General features: G+C 35.9%; 1 protein-coding gene across 12 annotated transcripts in view; it reads right to left on the bottom strand.

The window, feature by feature from the left end:
• The window catches only part of MLIP (muscular LMNA interacting protein), a 256,877-nt gene that overhangs the window by 105,455 nt on the left and 130,201 nt on the right, over positions 1-21,221 (bottom strand). For 9 of the 12 annotated variants that reach the window (XM_021937387.2, XM_021937382.2, XM_021937392.2 and 6 more), the window contains 4 exons: positions 14,636-14,707; positions 3,178-3,243; positions 3,011-3,094; positions 2,811-2,870 (listed from right to left, as the gene is read on the bottom strand). In XM_021937387.2, the coding sequence (XP_021793079.1) occupies positions 2,811-2,870; positions 3,011-3,094; positions 3,178-3,243; positions 14,636-14,707 (282 nt within the window). The remainder of the gene's footprint in view (positions 1-2,810; positions 2,871-3,010; positions 3,095-3,177; positions 3,244-14,635; positions 14,708-21,221) is intronic. The other 3 variants (XM_021937384.2, XM_021937385.2, XM_021937390.2) reach the window with 3 other exon arrangements.

Raw genomic sequence — 21,221 nt, 5'->3', positions numbered from 1 at the left:
AAAATGTTGGGGAAAGATATTTATACATTTTAAAATTGATACAAAATTAAGCATAATAATTGTCTTTAAGAATGTACATGTAACTACCAGAAGTAACAAGATATAAAGTAAAATTTTCAAGATGTTTAAACTAGTAAATATCAAAATTGCCTAAGGAAAGCAGAAAAAAAAAAAACAAGAGAAATAAAAACATTTTAAATAGAAAACACGAAATAAGATAGCAAAAATTCACCCTAACATAACAAGAATTGCAATAATTATAAGTGGCTTAAGGTCCCTGGTAAATAGAATCTGATTGACTGTAAAAATTATATCCAGAAATATGCTGTTCTGAAGAAAATTAGACAAAAGGGTATGAAAAAAAGTAAAGTAACAGTAAATGATACATCTAGGAAAACAATTAGAAATTATAAATAAAAAGTCACTATATTAATACTCAAGAGGAAAACCTTAAGTTAAAAAATGATTATATATGCCGATAAAGCTTCTAAAAACTCAAAAACGAGAATGAATGCCAACACACAAGCACCAGCAATATGGTTTCAAAATATACAAGTGAAATCTAATAAACACTCCTTTAGACTTATCTTTCTCTGACCCTTGGCCGCAATCAACATCATTATACTCGAAACACTCTCTTCTATAGCTTCCATGATATCACACTGCTCTGACTTTCCTCTTACCATAAAAGTCTTCTTGTTATTATTTACTGGCTCTCCATCTCCTTTTTCAGACCTGTGATGTTATGTTCCTTGGAGCTCTGTACAGGACACTTACAATGTCTATGTGCAAATGACCCTCAGCTTCAAACACACAGGTTTAAGCTTTCTTGATAAGCACTTCAAACTCATCCTTGTCTAAAACTGACATAACCCTCTGCCTGCCACTATACAGCTCTTCTTTCGTTGTTGTCTGTCCTCAAAGCAGAGACCTGTAGTTCATTCATGATTCTTCTCTCTCCTTCACTACCTGCACCCGAACTCTTGGCAAGCCTCAAATGGTCATGCTTCTCTCTAGCTCTTCTGAACCCACCCTATTCAGACCACTGACTGTTTCCCTGACTGCAGGAGCCTCCTCACAGCAGCCATATTGATCATCTTCTATAGTTTCATGTTATTCCCACCATGGTTTTATGCCTCCCCATTTTCTTTGGAATAAAAGCTTCATGCCATGGCAAATAAGTGTTTAAATTACTGTGCTTAACCCAGTTTCTCAACATCATTTGCACTGTTCATCCCTAGCTCACTGTACAGCAAGCACATTGGCTGTCTTCTTTATCTTCATACACACTAAGCTCTTTCATGCTTCAGGAAATTTACACATGTCTGTTTCTGTACCTGAAAGCTATTATTCCTGATCAAAATTTCTGTTGCTGGCTCTTTTCCACCTTTGGGTCTCAGCTTGAATTCTACCCCTTGATCACTACATTCAAAGCATGTGCCTTAGGTTACCCAGCCTTGCTTACGTTCCTAGTGCCTTGCAGCACCAGACTTACGGTAGGTGCTTAATAAATACCTGTTGAAGGAAAAATTGCCTTGAATGAAGTGGCCTAAAATACCGGGTTTTTTTTTAACACCATAAGCATTAAATATTTGTTAAAGAAACCAGTAATGTAGATTATTATTTATATACAACTTCTTAAATCCCATTCTCATCATATTTAATATACTACAGGTCTTTTACATGTTCAACAAATGAAATAAGAAAAAATATATATTTTAAAATTGATATAATATCTTTGACAAATCAAAGTTTTAGATTAAAAGGCTTAAAGGATATACAACAAAATAGACTTCAAATACAGAAATTATAATTATCCATTTGTGGGCCCTCTGCTAAAATATAATTAATATGATAATAATTGATTACTGGGTTTTATATGTCATTACTAATGGATATTTATTGATAATATTCCAATTGAAAATTAGGATTACTCTTCTAGTTATGTATAGTTCTGTACATTTGAAAATTACTTTAGATGCACAGTGTCCCATGTTTTAAGAAAGGACAGGAAAAAAGTATACTAATTCCAAGGAAATAAATAAATAAGGCTGACCAAAAAAAAGAAAAACAGTAACTAATAACTAAAAATTATCAGTAAAGGAAAAATCATAGGCATTTTGAAATTTAGATGAGTAGAGCTTAAGTGTTTGAAAAAAATAATTTGGAGAAATGTAGTATTTTATAATAACAAATGAAAATAACTATTTTATAAGAAGGAAATATGTACACAATTACAACAATTAATAGTTTAGTAGTACTCTAACAATCTAAAATATCCAGTTTTATTTCCCTTTGAGTCAAAGAATAACGAAATAAATTCAATCAGCAAAAAGAAAAAAATTCTAGAAATATTACTTCTGTTAAACCTCTTAGACTAATTTTACTTTAGTCTACTTCATTTTTTACTTCTCTATTTTTAAGTGACTATAAATTCCATAAATATTGAATCTATAATTTGAGTGAGAATGAGCCACAAATTATACATTCTAAATGTCAACGTAAAAAAAAATAGTCCAATATGTTGGCTTTCAAATTGTTTTGAACTTGACCCACAGAAATAGATTCTACTTTGCAACCCTGTATAGACTTACCTTGCATTATATGTGTACATGTAATCAAATGTCAACAAAACCTATACATTACTTGAAACCAAGTCTAATATTTGCTCTTTAAAATTCTGCAAAAAAGACTGATTGCTATTCACTAAATTTATTTCTCAATTCACTATTGGACCTTGACTTGCAGTTTGGAAATCATTGATCTAATAAATCTTATGGTTCCATAAATTATATTAAATACATACATACTTTGACTGTGTCAGAACCCAACAATGTCTTTGGGGACCTTGAAGGAGAATCAGAAGAATGCTGGAAAAAAAGAAAGGAAGGAAGGAAGAAGAGAAAAAGGAAAGAAAAGAACAAGCCTGTGAGGCATCATACTAAAGTAGAGGAAAATGAAGAGAAGCAAAGCAAATGTTTGAATTGCATATTCTAGTCTAAGGCATTACCATAGACAAGGAATCCTGTAAGACCTTATCAATGGTAGCACAGAGCTCTTCAGTTTGCTGCCTGAGCTGTGCAGGGAAATACAGCTGGAAGAATTGAAACCAGGTACTGGGTTAGCAATAAGTTTTGGGATTGCATACCAAAAGCAGGGGTAATCTGAAGTTATTACCTCCACTGGTGGTTCTAATGTGTTGTCCTTGGAGACACTTTCAGTCTTGGCTGGTTCATCTAGTGCCTAGTGATAAATGAAATAGTTCTTATATGAGGTTTCTAGTCATACAACTGGAGTAGAAAAGTCTCTTCAAAGAAAGCCTTGTATGTATTAATATTCCAAGAAAAAATATTTGAAGTATTTGATGAACTATTCTTTAACATAAAGACATTTTTCTTTTAGGTCTTAAGTTTAAATCTTTAATCCATCTTGATTGAATTTTTGTATAAGGTGTAAGGAAGGGGTCCAGTTTCAGTTTTCTGCATATTGCTAGCCAGTTTTCCCAACTTCATTTATTAAATAGGGAATCCTTTCCCCATTGCTTGTTTTTGTCAGGTTTGTCAAAGATCAGATGGTTGCAGATGTGTGGCATTATTTCTAAGGCCACTGTTCTGTTCCATTGCTCTATATATCTCTTTTGGTAGCAGTACCATGCTGTTTTGATTACTGTAGCCTTGTAGTATAGTTTGAAGTCAGGTAGCATGATGCCTCCAGCTTTGTTCTTTTTGCTTATACAGCCAATTTGGCTTCAAACTCCCTGTCTCCCTAATGATGGGAACCAGGCAAAATCTCTATTGTCATTGTTTTCTCCTCTGCTGGGTCTAATGGGCACATTCAATAGTCATCCAGAGATTTGGGCAGAGTTTATCTACAACATTTAGGGCTCCATTTGGCACTCTCTTTTCCAGATTCTCCCCTCATTTTCTAGTTTCTGTATGACCTTACACTGTTCTCTGTTTCCTCATCTAATAAGTCTGCTGGGTTGCTGCTCAATTTTCACTACTTCATTGTGACCAGACGAGGGACTACCCATAAGGTGAAAAACTATAAAATCTAGAAACCAACCTAGTGCCATATTTTTCTTGCAAGCATTGACTCTACTGCAGTTTCTACCTGCCTTGGTCATGCTTCAGTACCTTCAGATAGTTTTTTATATTCTTATCCAGAGTTTATCATTGTTATCTGTAAAACAGTTGGTCCAATACAAGCTACTTCTCTATTTGCAGAAGCAGAATAAGGCAAGCTAATTTAAAATTAATTCAAATTTCGATTTTCAGCACATATTTTATCACAGAGATTGTATAAATTAAATCTCAAACCTGTCTCAGGGTAGGCTCGTGACTAAAGGTCATTTTTTCCTACCCTAAGCCTAGATTGCTATAAGAAAATGTTATGACCATTCACAGTGGCTCACACTTGTAATCTTAGCAATTTGGAAGGCTGAGGCAGAAGGATCACTTGAACCCAGGAGTTCAAGAACAGCCTGGGCAACACAGTGAGATCTCATCTCTATAAAAAATTTCAAAAATTAGCGGAATGTGGTGACATACACTTGTAGTTTCAGAAACTTGAGAGACTGAGGCAGGAAGATGGTTGAGCCCAGGAGTTCGAGGCTACAGTGAGCCCTGATCACACCACTGCACTCCAGACTGGGCAACAGAGTAAGACACTGTCTCTAAAGAAATAAAAATAAAAAAGCAGGATTGTCATTTCCCTTTGAAAAAAAAAAGTTATCATTCTTCTTGCAACTGAGAGTGTAACAATTCAAAAATCCTGACCTCTTAATGGGGATGCAATTCCCATTCTCTATTTTACCAGAGCATCAGCACCATGACAAACGTTCTGAATTTCAGCCTGCTTTTAGTATTTGACCCTTGGGGATTTCCCTTGCCTTTTGGGTTCTTTTTGTTTTTGTTTTTGTTTTTTTGTTTTGTTTTGTTTTGTTTCTTTTAGTGAACTCAGAATTATACTGGGCTGAACACACATAAAATTGTCAGTATTTAACTGAAAAACACTTGCCAAGATGTCAATTTCATGTGGTTTGATTTGTTTTTTAATGCATTTTTTAAATTGATCCTCGATTATAGGTATTTTACAACAGGAAATTTTTCAAGCAATCTAGTTTCAGTGTACTTTCAAAGTTTGAAAATCTACAGCCAGAAAGGTTACAGAAAAAATATATGCCATGGGTTCTGAAAACAGTTATAAAAGAGGTTACCAAAAATGCAATAAGCAATTGTAGGCACAATGCAGTTATTTTCAAGAGAAATATCGTCACTTGAATATATACGTTCCGGTAGATTTGTAAACAGACAAATGAAAGACTCAGTTCTCTATTGTCGTGTATTATATAACTTTTTAGAATTACAGATTCCCCTCTCCTCTTATTTAGATTTACCTCCTATTTCTCATTTCTTTATTCCCATTCTGAGGTAGATATATCCTGATAGAAGGTGTTACGCCAATTGTGAAACCATGGAATCCATTGCTCATCAAAATCTCTTTTCCCCCTTCTAACAACCAGGGATCTCCATCCAGAACTATTAGCCTTGACCAAGAGGTACCAGGTCCAGATGCTAGAACTGCCATTTTGGCATGGGACATACCCCCTAAGAATTGGGAATTACCAGGTCCAGATGCTAGAACTGCCATTTTGGCATGGGATATACCCCTAAGAATTCAGAAAAGTGACTTTAAAAGATAAAATTTTACTATCCCATGTTTTAATAGCTCATACAGGTAAATATTGTCTGGAAATTTTTGTTTTCAAAATCCACTTTGAAGGTTTGTTATGATAATCTAATAAAAACATTCAAGATTGCTTCTTTCTTACCATAACAAAAATCTATTTTGTGCTTTCTTTCTTCATTCTTTAAAATTATGATTAATCATGAGAAATGATTGGCAGAGAACTGAAAATTTCACAAAAATAACTCTTCACTGGTGAAGAGTTTAATATTTTCCTGGCATGCTGTTTCAATCACCTCCTATTCACCTTGTTAATGGGGGGGAGGTTCCCTTCCTTGTGTTACAGGGATAGATGGTTACATAACCCTTGACACTATACAGATAAAATCCACGACAGTTTATTAGTCACATATACTCACAGTCCAGGGAAGGTGGACACCACAAAACATGCAGGGCCACATGGACGTCGCAATAAGGAACAACCAGGGGTTGCGGGTATCCAGAGAGTAATGTGCTCCGGTTCCACCAAAGGATATGATTGGCTTGTTTGAACTGGAACCTATTACTAAGGTATACTCAGGAATTGCACCTGGTCAGTTGGATAAGGAGGGTTATTTGGCTAGAGAACCATATCTGCAGGAGCAGAGTGAAGAGGGGAACTTGCAATTAGGCCATTTGAGGCTCTCTCAATGCTAGCAGATGTCAAGGTAGCACACAATATTGGGCCTTAATTTTAGGTCTCACACCACATGTGACCTCTACTATAGTGAAAATTATGGAGACAAAAAATGTCAGAAATTAAAGATCAGGACTAAGAGCCAGCTCCTCAGGAGGGGATTTTGTTCTGTCTCTTGCTCACCATTCCAACAATGCCTTTCATATGCTCCTCACTCGAAGGCTGCTCTTTAACCACAAAGAACCACTTGAGCTCTTTGAACTTGCGGTGATCTTTTGAACTACATGCAATTAACTCTTCCTAGATCCACTCTCAGTTCACTTAGAGAATTCCTATTCATCCCGAAGATCCAAATCAAACTCCTTTATAACATCTTTCTTGGCCTAACACTAGGCAAAGTCAGCCATTCTCTGTTTGGGGCACCATATCACTTTGCACATATCTTAAGTATATTGTATCATAATTACTTTTTAAACTATATCTCTACCCTACTGGGCTATTTGTCCTAGTAGGCTACAGAAAATATGATATTTATCTTTGTAGGCCCAGGATAGAGAATATGATAGGTGCTCAGTAAAGGTTTTTATGATGAATCACTGGGTAAACCAATGAATAAATGAAGTTAAGTTAAATTAATAAATGAATCATAGAAATAATATGATTTAAATACTCCCTGGTAAAATGCTCTAGAGAAGTGATTTAAACTCTTTGAGTAACTTAATTAACAAATAAACTATATCTTTCTCTATATTACAGTTAAATTTGTTTACCATCAAAGATTTGAGCATATAATCAATGCTAGTGCAATGAGATTAATTCCTTTTTCTTTTTTTTTTTTTTTTTTTTTTTTTTTTTTTTTTTTTTTTTTTTTTTTGAGACGGAGTCTTGCTCTGCCGCCCAGGCTGGAGTACAGTGGCCGGATCTCAGCTCACTGCAAGCTCAACCCAAACCAAGTAAGATCAACATTTTAATTAGTCTGTGGAAACTTACTGCTGGTAAACATAACTTTTATTAGGTTACTTGTGATATTGAAATTCACTCAGAGAATGACAGAACTATCTACTCAGGTCCGTTGGAAAACTATAGAAAATAACTTGTGCTAGGTCAGTAATGCTAAAATTTTGAAATGGCACAAAATACTCAGACTGTGTTTTAAAAATTGGATGGGGGGCTTATTTTGAACTTAAGTAGTCTTGAAATTTACTAGAATTGATTTTTTTAATTGACTGTGTGTTACTTGTCAGATGTATCATTGTGATATACACTCCTTCTAGCTTCTTTTCCTATTGTCCAAAAATTTCTTTTAAAAACATATTTTAAATCTCCATTAGTAAGAATTCTGACCAGAGATTGCTTTTTGGCAAGCTAGCCAGCAGGAAGATATTGTTTCTCTAGATTTATTCATTTTGGGTAAAAGTCTCTTAAAATATTATCTAATAAATTATTGCTATTAAAAATGTACATTTTCTACCAAGTTGGACTACAGAAATTGAGGCATAAATGGAATATTCTTTGAGCTCATTCATCTTAAAGAATTCTTAACAAATACAAATAATCAGAAATACTCTCATTAGAAGTGTTGGTAGTTTGTTCAGAAGTGCCAACTTTGGGGTCTAGCTTCTGAAAAGACACCAAATAAATCTCATAGCAGAAAATAGTTTCTGAACTTAACACTACATTAAAATTCAGAGCCAAGAAATGTGAAAAAGCACTGTAAATCAAAGTCCTTGTGTAAAAGTATGCCAATAAACTGTAATAGGTATTCCTAATTATGAGTGCCTCTGATGAAACTGCAAACATTTTTTACTCAAATATATTGAGTTAGTCTAATTTGCTCCCTTAAAATATAGGATGAAGTTCTAAAAATCGGGAGTTGGAAAGTAAACTGCCTCCAAAGGAAGAATGATCTAACAGAATCTGTAAACTTTTTGTTATACCTAGACTATCTATTTGATTGAATTTCAAAGTTTTCATTCCTGAGTTATTAGATTTTAGTAATGATCAAATCAACCCCCCAAAATTATGTTTACCCTAAATTCTCCTATACTTCATTAATATGACCCGCTATTTGGTAGAATAAATCCCCCAATGACTACAAAATACTTACCAGACTAATACAAAACCATTTGTAGCATAGTAGAAATTGTTAGAAAAATGAATCTCACTTTGATTGTCTAGTTGGGGATTCAGGTCTGAATAACGTTCACCTCTGAAGGAAAGGAAAAAAGGACACTACAAACCGAAGGAGCTTGCAGATATATACAGTAGGGTTACTTTAAAGATCTAGGAATATTTACCAGTAAAATATTTTTACATGATTGGTTTAAAAATATCAAGAACTGAAGATACTTGGTGATTTTACTCCCAAGAGCTTTGGAAAGTTAAATGTTTGTTCCTCCTACAGAGCAGGGAGTTTTTGCAAACCATTCCAACCGGTTTCAAACACATTCCAGCAAAGCTCAATGGCAGGAGAATCTACACTTTTTTTGCACTTAATTAAGGATGGCAGAAGGGTGTTCTTTATTTCCAGAAGCACCTCCTTCACTGTAATTTGCCTCATCTCTTTCAGTAGCTCAACGAATTGAGCTGGTTTGTAATCCATCACTCTCTCAAGTCATCTCAGAGCGACATTATTTCCCATTTTCTTTTAATTTTTCCACATAAAAACAAAATACTCTTGTTGCTCTCATTTAATGAAGATATAAATATATCTTACCAAGTAATGAAAACAAGTATTGTAGGCAGGGATCCCATATCAACATCCCTCTCAATAATTCAGTGTAGTTAGCTGATGTCACTGTAAGGTAGGGAACAGGGAAGGCTGAGAGCCAATCAGAGCTCCTCTGAGGTCCAATTTAGCAATTTAGTAACCTTGTTGCTTTAGGGAATTTACTTGGCTTCTTTGAGCATTAAATTCTTCACAGAGTTGTGAAGATGAAAGCACACTTAGCTCAATATCTGAAACACTAGAGTATTCAATATGGTAGTCATTGTGATTGTATTGTCTAATCTTCAAAAGGTGCCAGCTTACTTCCCTTCTAACAGAAGGCCATTCTATAAGCTTTTCCATGGAAGTAGAATTGATGAGGCTTATTCTGTCCTAAAGAAAGACCTTTTGCTATTGTTGTTTTGATTGGCATACAGTAGTCTACTTTATTTTCATATGCTTAAGAACCTGTGGAATACAATTGGAAATTTTACAGACCTATATGGCCCCAAACTAAACTCATTTATTCAATGAACGTTTAGTAAAGAATATATCATCTCCTCAAAAAGTTCAAGATAAAGAAAGAAAGCAGTAAATATGCATAATTAAATACAATTTGATAATTTTTTTTAAAATTATGCACACAGTAGACAACTACCCGAGAACCATCTACCATAGATTTGAGTCCTGGACTCTTCTCCATTATTAAAGAAATTGGGAACACATTTGCCTCTTGTACTAAAATCTGTATTAAGCAATGTTTCTTTAATATAGGTCATGTGCTAAATTAGCAATAAGGTTTTGTTAAATTTTTAAGACATAAAGAAATCTTCTTTTTTGAGACTGAGTCTCACTGTGTCACCCAGGCTGGAGTGCAGTGGTGCAATCTCGGCTCACTGCAACCTCCACCTCCCAAGTTCGAGTGACTCTCCTTCCTCGGCCCCCAGAGTAGCTGAGATTACAGGCATCTGCCACCATACTCGGTTAAATTTTTCTTTTGTATTATCAGTAGAGACAGGGTTTCACCATGTTGGTCAGGCTGATCTCAAATTTCTGACCTCAGGTGATCCACCCACCTCGGTCTCCCAAAGTGCTAGGATTACAGGTATGAGCCATCACACCCTGCCAAGATATAAAGAGATTTTAAAATATTCTCACCTAAGGACATACGTTTAATAAGATTGGAGTTTAGCAACTCATGCTTTAAAAAATTAAATAGGCAACTTAGCTGGGTGTGATGGTGTGTACCTGTAGTTCCAGCTACTCAAGAGGCTGAGACAAGACGATTGCTTGAGACTAGGAGCTCAAATCTAGTCTGGGCAACATAGCAAGACCCCATTTCAAAAAATGAAACAAAAAATCAAAGAGGCAACTTAGAATAAATAGACTCGATAGCTGACAGGATATATCACAATTTTGCCTTTCTCTTTTTATGCCATCGTTTTTATTAGTTGTCAAAATAACTAATTTTATATTCCTTGCACCAAAGGAAAGATGTTTATCCTATAACTTTCCATTTAAAGAATTAAACCTGTAATTATTTTTTGCTGTATGTAAAACTGAGCTGCTCCAGAATTCTTCTGTCAAGTACACACTTCTTATGAATCAAATGTATCATGAAAATGGCAGACAGTAATGCCATTTATTAGGAACATTGTACCTAGCCCCAGCCCTAATTTTATGCTCAGAAATACTTATGAGGAAGGAAACAGAGAATTTAAATTACTTTCAAGGAAAAAATTTATATTTTCATGGAAAAATATTAACCATTGGTAAGACAATAAAAGTGCATATTCTTTGATTTTATGGAAATACTTCTTCATTCATTCTCTCCTCCTTTAACAATTACATGATAAAAATAATAATCTATTTATTTGGAATATTAATATGTGCCAAACAGTTTAATTTTAAGTTTTTACCTATTGCTGTCAGACTCAGGTAATAAGAAAAACTAGTCAATGAAAGAGAGACTTTTAACATTCTCTGAAAAAGACAGCAATATACACATCAAGACTGATATGGTTTGGCTGTGTCCCCTCCCAAATCTCAACTTGAATTGTAGCTCCCAGAATTCCCATGTGTTGTGGGGGGGACCCAGAGGGAGGTAATTGAATCATGGGGGCCAGTCTTTCCTTGCTGTTCTCATGATAATGAGTAAGTCTCACAGGATCTGATGAATTTATTAGGGGTTTCTGCTTTTGCTTATTCCTCATTTTCTCTTGCTGCCGCCTTGTAAGAAGTGCCTTTGATTCTGAGGCCTCCTCAGCCATGTGGAACTGTAAGTCCAATTAAACCTCTTTTTTTTCCAGTCTCAGTTATGTCTTTATCAGCAGAGTGAAAACAGACTAATACAAAGACTAAAAATAAAGTCCATATCGAAGTTGTTTTATCTACAGACCTTAGTATATTGTTGAACATAATGTAATAAAGTCTATGGACAGTCACAATGTAAAGTAATCTGATTACTTCATAATCACTTGTATTTCATCCTCATGTGATTCTTGGAGAAGATGATTATTGGCAGGAGATTAAGCCAAAGATCCTGATGAAGCCAACACAATAAAAATCATACCTTACATTTACCTCTCCCTATAAATCCTTATTTAAGACTTAAGCTACAAATGCTTCCTTCTTAAAGGTTCACAGGGGGAAAATGATAGAATATGGAATAAGATATAAATTTAAATTTTGATGCGGACAATAAATTACAGAACAGAAGTACCAGAAACCTCATGTTCCCTGCCAACAAAGTGTACTCTTTTAAAAATGATGGGCTTCATCCAGGGTTGATTAAAACTGAAACCAATCCAGTAATTCAATGAGAGCTTAATGTCTCATTACAAGAGATGCTTGTATTTCAATTCGGAGAAAATCTTGTTTTTAAAAATAGCATTATTTTTAAAAAGTAAATCTCATTTCTCATTAATTATACTATATGCTGTAGAACAGAATGTGGCATAAGATACCCACCATGGGTATAATCCAATTGGAGAGATAATTGTTGAAATAGCTAAGACATGAATTATTTTTGTTAGCTCCAGCTTCAAGGAATTCCACAGCATGGACCCTAGCCAAGTATTATAATGAATCTACAACATTACCCTACCCCTGAATTGTGGTGTTCTGTGTTATATCAAAGAGATCTCAGAAAACTTTCTGTGATTTAAAATATTGCAAGATTTTTATTCTTCCATAAATAGAAGAGTTCCTCAAGATTATAGTCCTAATTTTCCCACTCAATTCAGAAATAAATCCCTTTGATTTCAACGGCATTAAGATAAAGTCTATTGTATGTGCAGATGGGTGTAAAGGATTAAATTGCCAGATTTATTTTTTAAAACTGTAACACCGAAAGGAGCAATACAATATCATTCAAAAAATACCACTGAAAATGGAGGTAACTCATAAAATCTTTAGATAAGGCTTTGATATTTTAAAATTCTTACAAAGTAAAGTTTCTTATTAAGGAGCACATAACATGGGAAAGCCTGTAGAAAATATGTGGAATAATTTAAAGGGCCTAAAGAAAAAAAATTCATATCACATCTGAGACCTTTGAATAAGTTAAATGCTTATGGTCCAAAAACTATACTAGCCAAGAGACAATAATCTACATTAGTACTTATACAAATATTCAGCCCCCTCTGGAATAACATTATTTTAAATTTAGATGTCATGTTTATATTTCGTACTAAAAATAGAAATAATTTTCCTACAGAACGTTTTATTTAAAATTAAAAACACAAAATCTTTTGCACATGAACTTGTATAATAGGTTAAATATACATCAATACCACCATACACATTTATAAAATGGGTTTCTAATAAAATTGGAAATTAAACTAATGACTCTTCATCTTTACTGACTAATGAATACATTATAAACTCTATAATATAGTTAATTGGAAGAGAATTCTGGAAACAATCCTAATGGACAGAGATTCTGGAAACAGTACTGACATCTAGTCTTATCTCACAGAAGACTTTCAGAAAGATTAACTTTCATTTTTCTAAATAGGAAATTTACATAGTAGCAGAACATAGTTCCAGGAGAATGTGCCTAGATGAGGTGAGACAAGTATGAGGGAAGGATGAGGATGAAAGCAGGCTCCTTAACTCCTCTTTGTCTCACTGCTGATGGAGAGTGATTCTCCCACATCTGTGAAAGCACACACTTGTGACAAGTTTCCAGAAATAGTTATCCAAAATAGGCAGTCTGTGGTGTGGGAACTCTGCCACCATCTCCCACCATTATGGCCCTAGAGTGTGGAATAAGGGGCAATGGAAAAGTGTCCCTTTCCACAACCTCCTGAAGTCTCCTGAAATCCGTGTTTTAGTCCCATCTCATCTTTTAACAGGCAATAAGGGGTAGAAATTCTGGAGAGATGCTAGGGAAAAAGCTGCAGATTTTCCTGCAGCCTAGTGAACCTGCAGTTCAAAGCACTTACATATACAGAACATAGATTGGACACTACCTGTATATAATTTGGAATTAATGTCTACCTATACACTACTTATCCCACTAACAATTCCTGCTTATTAGATAAGAGATCATACAAAGGTTTTACTCTTCAGATCATGCTAAAAGAATAAGAATGTAGATTTATAAACCAGTGATCAAAATGCCACCTGGTTGGCAAACAACGTTTTGATAAATGATAGTAACAGTCTTGAAACTCCATAATTACACAGAAAAAAATGGACTTAGTGCATTGAGAAATAAATTGACTAAATACATAATAATAAAAGTAATATATGAAATGGATAATTTCACAGACTTGGTAAGTCATTTCACTTTGATTCTGATATAACTCTATTTGGCTTTCATTTAAACATGCATAACATACTTATTAAACAGGAGGCTTTAATTTAATTTACCTACTTACATAACAACCTATAATTTTATTATAAATGACCCTTAATAGCAAAGCAAAAATCTCTTGGAGCCATGTGAAAGCAGTTGGGTCACTGACTGTCACCCCAGTCTTCCCTTCTGTTGATGAAAGTGGGACCACTGGATGGCAAGAATGGATGTGTGAAGAGGTTTAGTCCACAATGGAATCTATGAGGCTGAGTTGAATACTCAGCTATAATATCTGAGTATCAGTATAGTACAATGGTGGAAGCCACTGTTAGTCACCAAGTATTTACCAGTCAACAACCAATGTGGCCAACTGTTCACAAATAATCCCATTTTACCCCAATTCTTTTGATCAATATGGATAGATATGAAAGTTCTTGATATGAAAGTTTTTGAATATAATAATTATTTAAAATTCCAAAGAAGAAGGATTTATCCAAATCTGAATCAAGTTTCCCAAAGCAGCTTGACAGTGGATTAAACATCTCTAGGCTCATATTCAGCCTCTAGTGATAAACCAATAATGTCTACTACAATTATATTCACCAAAATGTTTTCACCACATCATCCTAAACTGAGAATGGAATATTATTTTAGTAAAGGCAGAACTTTAAAACAGAAATCTTCCCAACAGAAATTTTAGAAAACATTTTAAAAATCACATTAGAAATGTAAAATTCACTGTTTTTGAGCCAACACTGACCTTCTGTTCCAAAAGCAATGTGTTTGTAGGGATTGCTGCAAAAGCCTTGTAGTTTGACTTGGTCTTGTATTGCTAGAATGGGCAACCAGAAAGCAAGAGTAGATATGAAAATGGGAAAGAACATGACATAATTTTCAGACAGTTCTACCAAGTTAAACGACACGTTATCAAATGAAGAAAATGGTTATTATGCTGAACAACTTGTTTCTGACAGAAACAATTAGCTTACCATGTTAATATTTTATTAGAATGAGAAGCAAAGAAGTGCCACAGTAAAATAGCAGCCTAGAGATTACAGGCAATTATATGCCACTCCGTTTCAGAACTTAAAAACTTCCTTTACACAAAGTTATATATAAATTTTTCATTAGCAGCATTCCCTCATAGGAGTACTATTCTATACAAGAGGACAGGAGGTGGTTCTGCTTGATCCTCAAAGGAATGTTTCTTTTTAACAGTCTCACAATTAACAAATGTTATGCCAGTAAGTGTAATTGAGCTCTTGATCATTTTCTTACATCATCCATAAAAACAAAGATCAAAATACATAAAAATTAGCAGCCATTTTTTTATGCAAGCAGCAAAGTAGTCAATAATTTGAACATAAACAATATGAGCAATGTAACCCCATAAAGAAAAACAAAAAGTACACATGCTTGATCTTAAACTCATTTTTTAAACCTCATCATCCCCTGCACTTTCTAACAGTTATGTTAATGAAGCAAACGTTAAAACTTCCTAAGTGTTAAGTACAACTCAGAATAAAATAGTTCAGTGTTGTAGAATATTTGGGGGAGAGGGGCAAGCAAGAGGAAGCTGTAGAAATCAGGATAAATCGGCCGGGCGCGGTGGCTCAAGCCTGTAATCCCAGCACTTTGGGAGGCCGAGACGGGCGGATCACGAGGTCAGGAGATTGAGACCATCCTGGCGAACACGGTGAAACCCCGTCTCTACTAAAAAATACAAAAAACTAGCCGGGCGAGGCGGCGGGCGCCTGTAGTCCCAGCTAGTCGGGAGGCTGAGGCAGGAGAATGGCGTAAACCCGGGGGGCGGAGCTTGCAGTGAGCTGAGATCCGGCCACTGCACTCCAGCCCGGGCGACAGAGCCAGACTCCGTCTCAAAAAAAAAAAAAAAAAAAAAAAAAAAGAAATCAGGATAAATATGCATAATCAAAAACTCAGTTTTGATACTGCTCTGGGTCTCCAGCTGATTAACTGAGTTCAAGGCTCCTGTCCCTTCAGATGTCCTTGTCTCAGGCAGCTTCCCCAGTGGCCAGTACCAGTGAGGAAATCGGCACAGAGCTTCAGGCTCTCTTAGTGTCTTCAAAAGAAAACCAAACTGTCTGCAGAAGACAGTGTCATCAAATAAAATTAAGCCTTGGGTTTTATAGATGTAATTGAAGGAAACTTCATTAAAGTGGGGTGGTGAAGGTAAGAGACTGGCACATTCATTTTCCTTAGGAAAAAGTTGAAGTTGTGAGGAATCAAAGTGCCAGATCTAGAAAAAGAAAGTCAGCATCCAGCTAACAGCAGGATGCATTCTCTTTTTTACTGTTTTCTTTCTTTTCTTGGTATACTGAGCTAGAGATAATGAAAAAGCCTGCATGCCAGCAAGTGGCATTATCACACTAGCCAGATAATCAGTCACCCACAAACACATGCTCACTTACACACTCTTATTCATACACATGAATATATACATATATATACGTACTCACATACAGACACACACACACACTCTTTCACAAACACACACCCAGCTAAAAGTGCACAAGAGCTCAGAAGCTACACACTTTTTCCCAAAAAATGTACTCTGAATATTTACTTGTCTTCCACTTTCCCTCCACCATATAGCTCTTCTCCCATAGGAAGAAGCTATATGGCTTTCTGCAAGTCTCTCAACTCTTAAGGAACCTACTCTCCCATCTTCTACATGAGAGGCAATTGCTGGAAGATGTCTCAGGTCACTTCAAGCCCTAAGTTGCTACATTGACCCTGCCCTGCTGTGGTCTCTAGACAAAAAGATACTTGAATAAGAATTAAAATTGAAATACTATCTTTCCATGGGCAATAGGAGCTGACATTTATTACTATGCTGACATTTATTATTATTACTCACTTAATTTTACAGAAGCCCTATAACTAGAGAGTTATTAAGAAAAGCAGAGGTCAAATGACTTGTCCAAGATCACGCAGCCCATAAAGAGCCTGCCTGTGTCCAATATACATGCTTTCTCTATAATATTTTCTTCCAAAGAATACATAAGCATACATGTAATGCAGAATAAAATATACCATCTCACTCTATGATGTCTTCATGAACAGTTAATTGTAATTATAGTTGCAAACATAACAGTATCTAGCAATTACTATGAGCCAGGTACCATTCTAAAAGCTTCATGTGAATTAACTCACTCAATTGTCACAACAAAGCTATTAGGTAGATACTATACTATTCCCATTTTATATATGGAAACTGAGGTACAGAAATGTTAAATAACTAATTGAAGGTCACCAGCTAGTACATGTAAGTCATGGCTGGAATTTGGACACAGGCACTCTAGCCCAACAACTATGCACATATCTACAAATGCCCTTGCCTCTCATTTCAGGATGTGCAATCATTTACAGTGCTTGTTCTCCTATCCTCAACTTCCCTAAAGAATATAGCTGGGAAAGCCTGTACAGAGACATATCTTGTTATTGCACACAAAATGTCACAGAATCTTACAATAAGAAGTGATATTGAAGGTGATTTGGTTCAACCCCCTCATCTGACACATGAATCTCTGTTCTGTTTAGTAGCCAAATGAACACTTGCTTGCTTCCCAAGGCAGCACATTCAGGTCTAATTGTTAGAATTAGTACAAAATTCTCCCCTACATTGAGCCAAAATATGCTTCCTACTAATTTATCTCATTGGTCCTATTTCCCCCCTCTTGAAATCATGGCTCATGCCAAGACCTCTCTTCTACATAATTATATTTCTTCCTTCACCAACTCCCTGATACTCAAGTGAAGAATTCCACTACCCTCATTGCTCTCCTCTGATAATATTCCTTAAAATTATAAAAAGTGTTTAACTAGATGTGTTTTTAGCACATAGTAAAATATAATCATCACTTCCATGATATTGACAATAAACTCAATTAATGTAATGAAGATAATAATTGGGATCATCTCCTTAGTTTTTGTGGAGAGTTTTAAAATATGCAAGAAAGGAGGTTGGAGTTATTTCATATTGTTGGATCACACTGAGTAGGCTATCACCTAAATTCCTAATCCTTTCATCTTTTTTCAAAACATTTGCCGTTAACTCCATCCTATATTTATGCTTATTTATACTTTTTTAGACCCAAAAATAGGGCTTTAGGCATTATCTTTACCAAGTTTTATCTGATTAGATTGGGTTTGTCATTGTAAGCAATGAAGATAAGAATTTTTGGATTATTTCATGAAACATTTTGTTAGGTGTGTCATTTTTATCTTCACTCAAATCATATACTAAGGACTAGGAGCTCCTGCCACTGGGTTCTCTCAACTTGGTGGACATTAACTGATCCTGTAAATCTGTTTATGGATGTTCAACTAACATATTTATTCAAGAAATTTTTTCTCTTTCTTTTTCTTTTTTTTTGGGGGGGGGCGGTGGTGAGTGGGGAGACAGAGTCTTTCTCTGTTGCCTAGGCTGGAGAGCCATGGTGCGATCATGACTCACTACAGCCTCTACCTCCTGAGCTCAAGTAATTCTTCCACCTCAGCCTCCAGAGTGTCTGGTAGGAAAGGCATGTGGCACCATACCCAGCTAATTTTTTCTTTAATTTTTTTGTAGAGATGGTTTCTTACCATGGTGTCCAGCTTTGCCTTGAATTCTTAGGTTTAAGCCATCCTCCTGCCTCAGCCTCCCAAAGTGCTGGGATTACAGGCATGAGCCACCATGCCTGGCCAAGAAATATTTATTGAGTACCTACTACGTGACATGCACTACTCCTCTAAGACATACGTACCCTTTCCTTTTGAGTCTAAAATTCCCATGTGTTGCCAAAAAAGACATGTTTTGAGTCCACTCTTTCCTCTGGGTTCTCTTAACAATATATACTCAATCTAAATATGAATTTTTTATTCTAATTTGGAACATATTTCCTCTTAAGCATTTCAAGGCTTCCAGGTGCTAAACCAAATTCATTCATTTTCCTTTTTGGCTTAAAATTATTAATCATTCTAATGTGGAATTACAGGGTTAGAGTAAACATTAGCTAATCATAGGAGGTAAAAATGACGGGCCTAAACCTAAATCTGGCAAACGATGCAATAATACCTATTGGTTCTCTCCAATTTCTAATCTATGCTTTCAGTTAACATTCAATAAATATTTCTTAAATATCTTCTGCATGGTGCAGATCAACGTTTAGGTTTGGAAAACAAAATGGCATTTTATTACTTATGTTTACCAGAGCTAATCCTGTTTATAAGCAATGCTAGTTGCTAGCTGCAATATAAATGCTGGGTTAGAAGGTAAGGATAGCAAGAACACATTCTGCCCCTTCAGAAAATATTTTCCACCAAAGTCATATATCCTGTTGCTGATGCCTAAAATTCCACCACAGGCTCTAGTAATAAAGATCCATGAGGTCTCAAAGTGAACTGTTAGTTGCCTTGAGGATCAGGGGTTTGGACTCACAGTTACACTTTAAGTGCAGTAAATCAGGGGCCCCTAACCCCTAGATTCAATTGTCACAACAAAGTACCTGTTAGGAATTGGACCAAACAGCAAGAAGTGAACAGCAGGCAAGTGTGTATGGCCATCTAAGCTCTGTCTCCTACCAGATCAGCAGCAGCATTAGATTCTCATAGGAGTGCAAACCCTATTGTGAACTGCGCAGGCAAAGGATCTAGGTTTCATGTCCCTTATAAGAATCTAATGCCTGATGATCTGAGATGGAACAGTTTCATCCCAAAACCATCCCCAACCCCCTAATCCATGGAAAAACTGTCTTCCATGAAACTGGTCCCTGGTGCCAAAAAGGTTGGGGACCGGTGCAGTAAATGAAAGAAGCGTGGATTATATAAACAATAGGATGAGGAAACCATGGTGAAGAGCCTCACTACCATCATGTCCAACTTCTTCCAGAAGCATTCCTGGGCAGAGATGAGAGCATCACTCTACATGTACACTTTCTGCTCCTCAGTGATCATGTCTGTCTTACCTGAGTCAGAATCTCCTTGACATCAGTCCTGAGATGAAAGCTCAACCAATCCCTAATCCAATTCATAGGAGATTGCCCAGACACTTCCTTATATCTGGATTACTGGAAGAGCACAATCTATAATGATCCTGATAATGGAAAAGCTAGAGGTAGAGGATATAACTGTCAAAAACTGCCTGGCAAAGCAGATAGGCAAGGTAGCAATTGAAAAAACTTCCCAGAACAAGTCCCTTCCCAGGACCAATCTGCATCCCTCATTTATTTTTTTGTTTCTCTAACACCTTAAATGCATAATTTTATTTCATTTTATTATAATATTTTGCCATCCCTATCTGCCTGCTAGAACTTTTAGGGGAGAGATTTTATATTATTTGTCCTTTTATTTTCAACACCTAATACAAACCTGGCAGAGAAGAGATGTTCAGCAAATATTTGTTGACTTGAAATATCTAATTGAAAATTACAATAAGATTCAAAGACATGAAAAAACACAAATCCTTAGTGCTTTGTCTATGGTTCAAGTCCTAGACAAGCCTTGCTAATTAAAGACCCTCTTCCACCACTCTAAGCATGCTCTGAGAACATTTCTAATACAGATTTTTGAAGTCATTTTTCTTCATGATGTGAACCTGTAACATTTGCTGCATTATCTTGATTCCTGTTTTTTCCTTTGACAGTCTCTTGAGTTAAACTGCACCCTCCCCTCAATTAAAATGCAAATGTCCATCAGTGACAGACTGGATTAAGAAAATGTGGCACATATACACCATGGAATACTATGCAGCCATAAAAAAGGATGAGTTTGTGTCCTTTGTAGGGACATGGATGCAGCTGGAAACCATCATTCTTAGCAAACTATCACAAGAACAGAAAACCAAACACCGCATGTTCTCACTCATAGGTGGGAACTGAACAATGAGATCACTTGGACTCGGGAAGGGAACATCACACACCGGGGCCTATCATGGGGAGGGGGGAGGGGGGAGGGATTGCATTGGGAGTTATACCTGATGTAAATGACGAGTTGATGGGTGCTGACGAGTTGATGGGTGCAGCACACCAACATGGCACAAGTATACATATGTAACAAACCTGCACGTTATGCACATGTACCTTAGAACTTAAAGTATAATAATAAAAAATAATTTTAAAAAATAAAAATAAAAATAAAATAAAATAAAATAAAATGCAAATCCTGGCCGGCGCGGTGGTTCATGCCTATAATTTCAACAGTTTGAGGGGCAGAGGCAGGCGGATCATCTGAGGTCAGGAGTTCAAGACCAGCCTGGCCAACATGGTGAAACCCCATCTCTACAAAAAATACAAAAATTAGTCAGGCATGGTGGCAGGTGCCTGTAATCCCAGCTACTCAGGAGGCTG

The sequence above is a fragment of the Papio anubis genome, chromosome 6 (assembly GCF_008728515.1).
Source record: "Papio anubis isolate 15944 chromosome 6, Panubis1.0, whole genome shotgun sequence".
Lineage (NCBI taxonomy): Eukaryota > Metazoa > Chordata > Mammalia > Primates > Cercopithecidae > Papio > Papio anubis.
The sequence above is the reverse complement of the archived record's forward strand: the minus strand, read 5'-3'. Positions and strand labels throughout refer to the sequence as shown.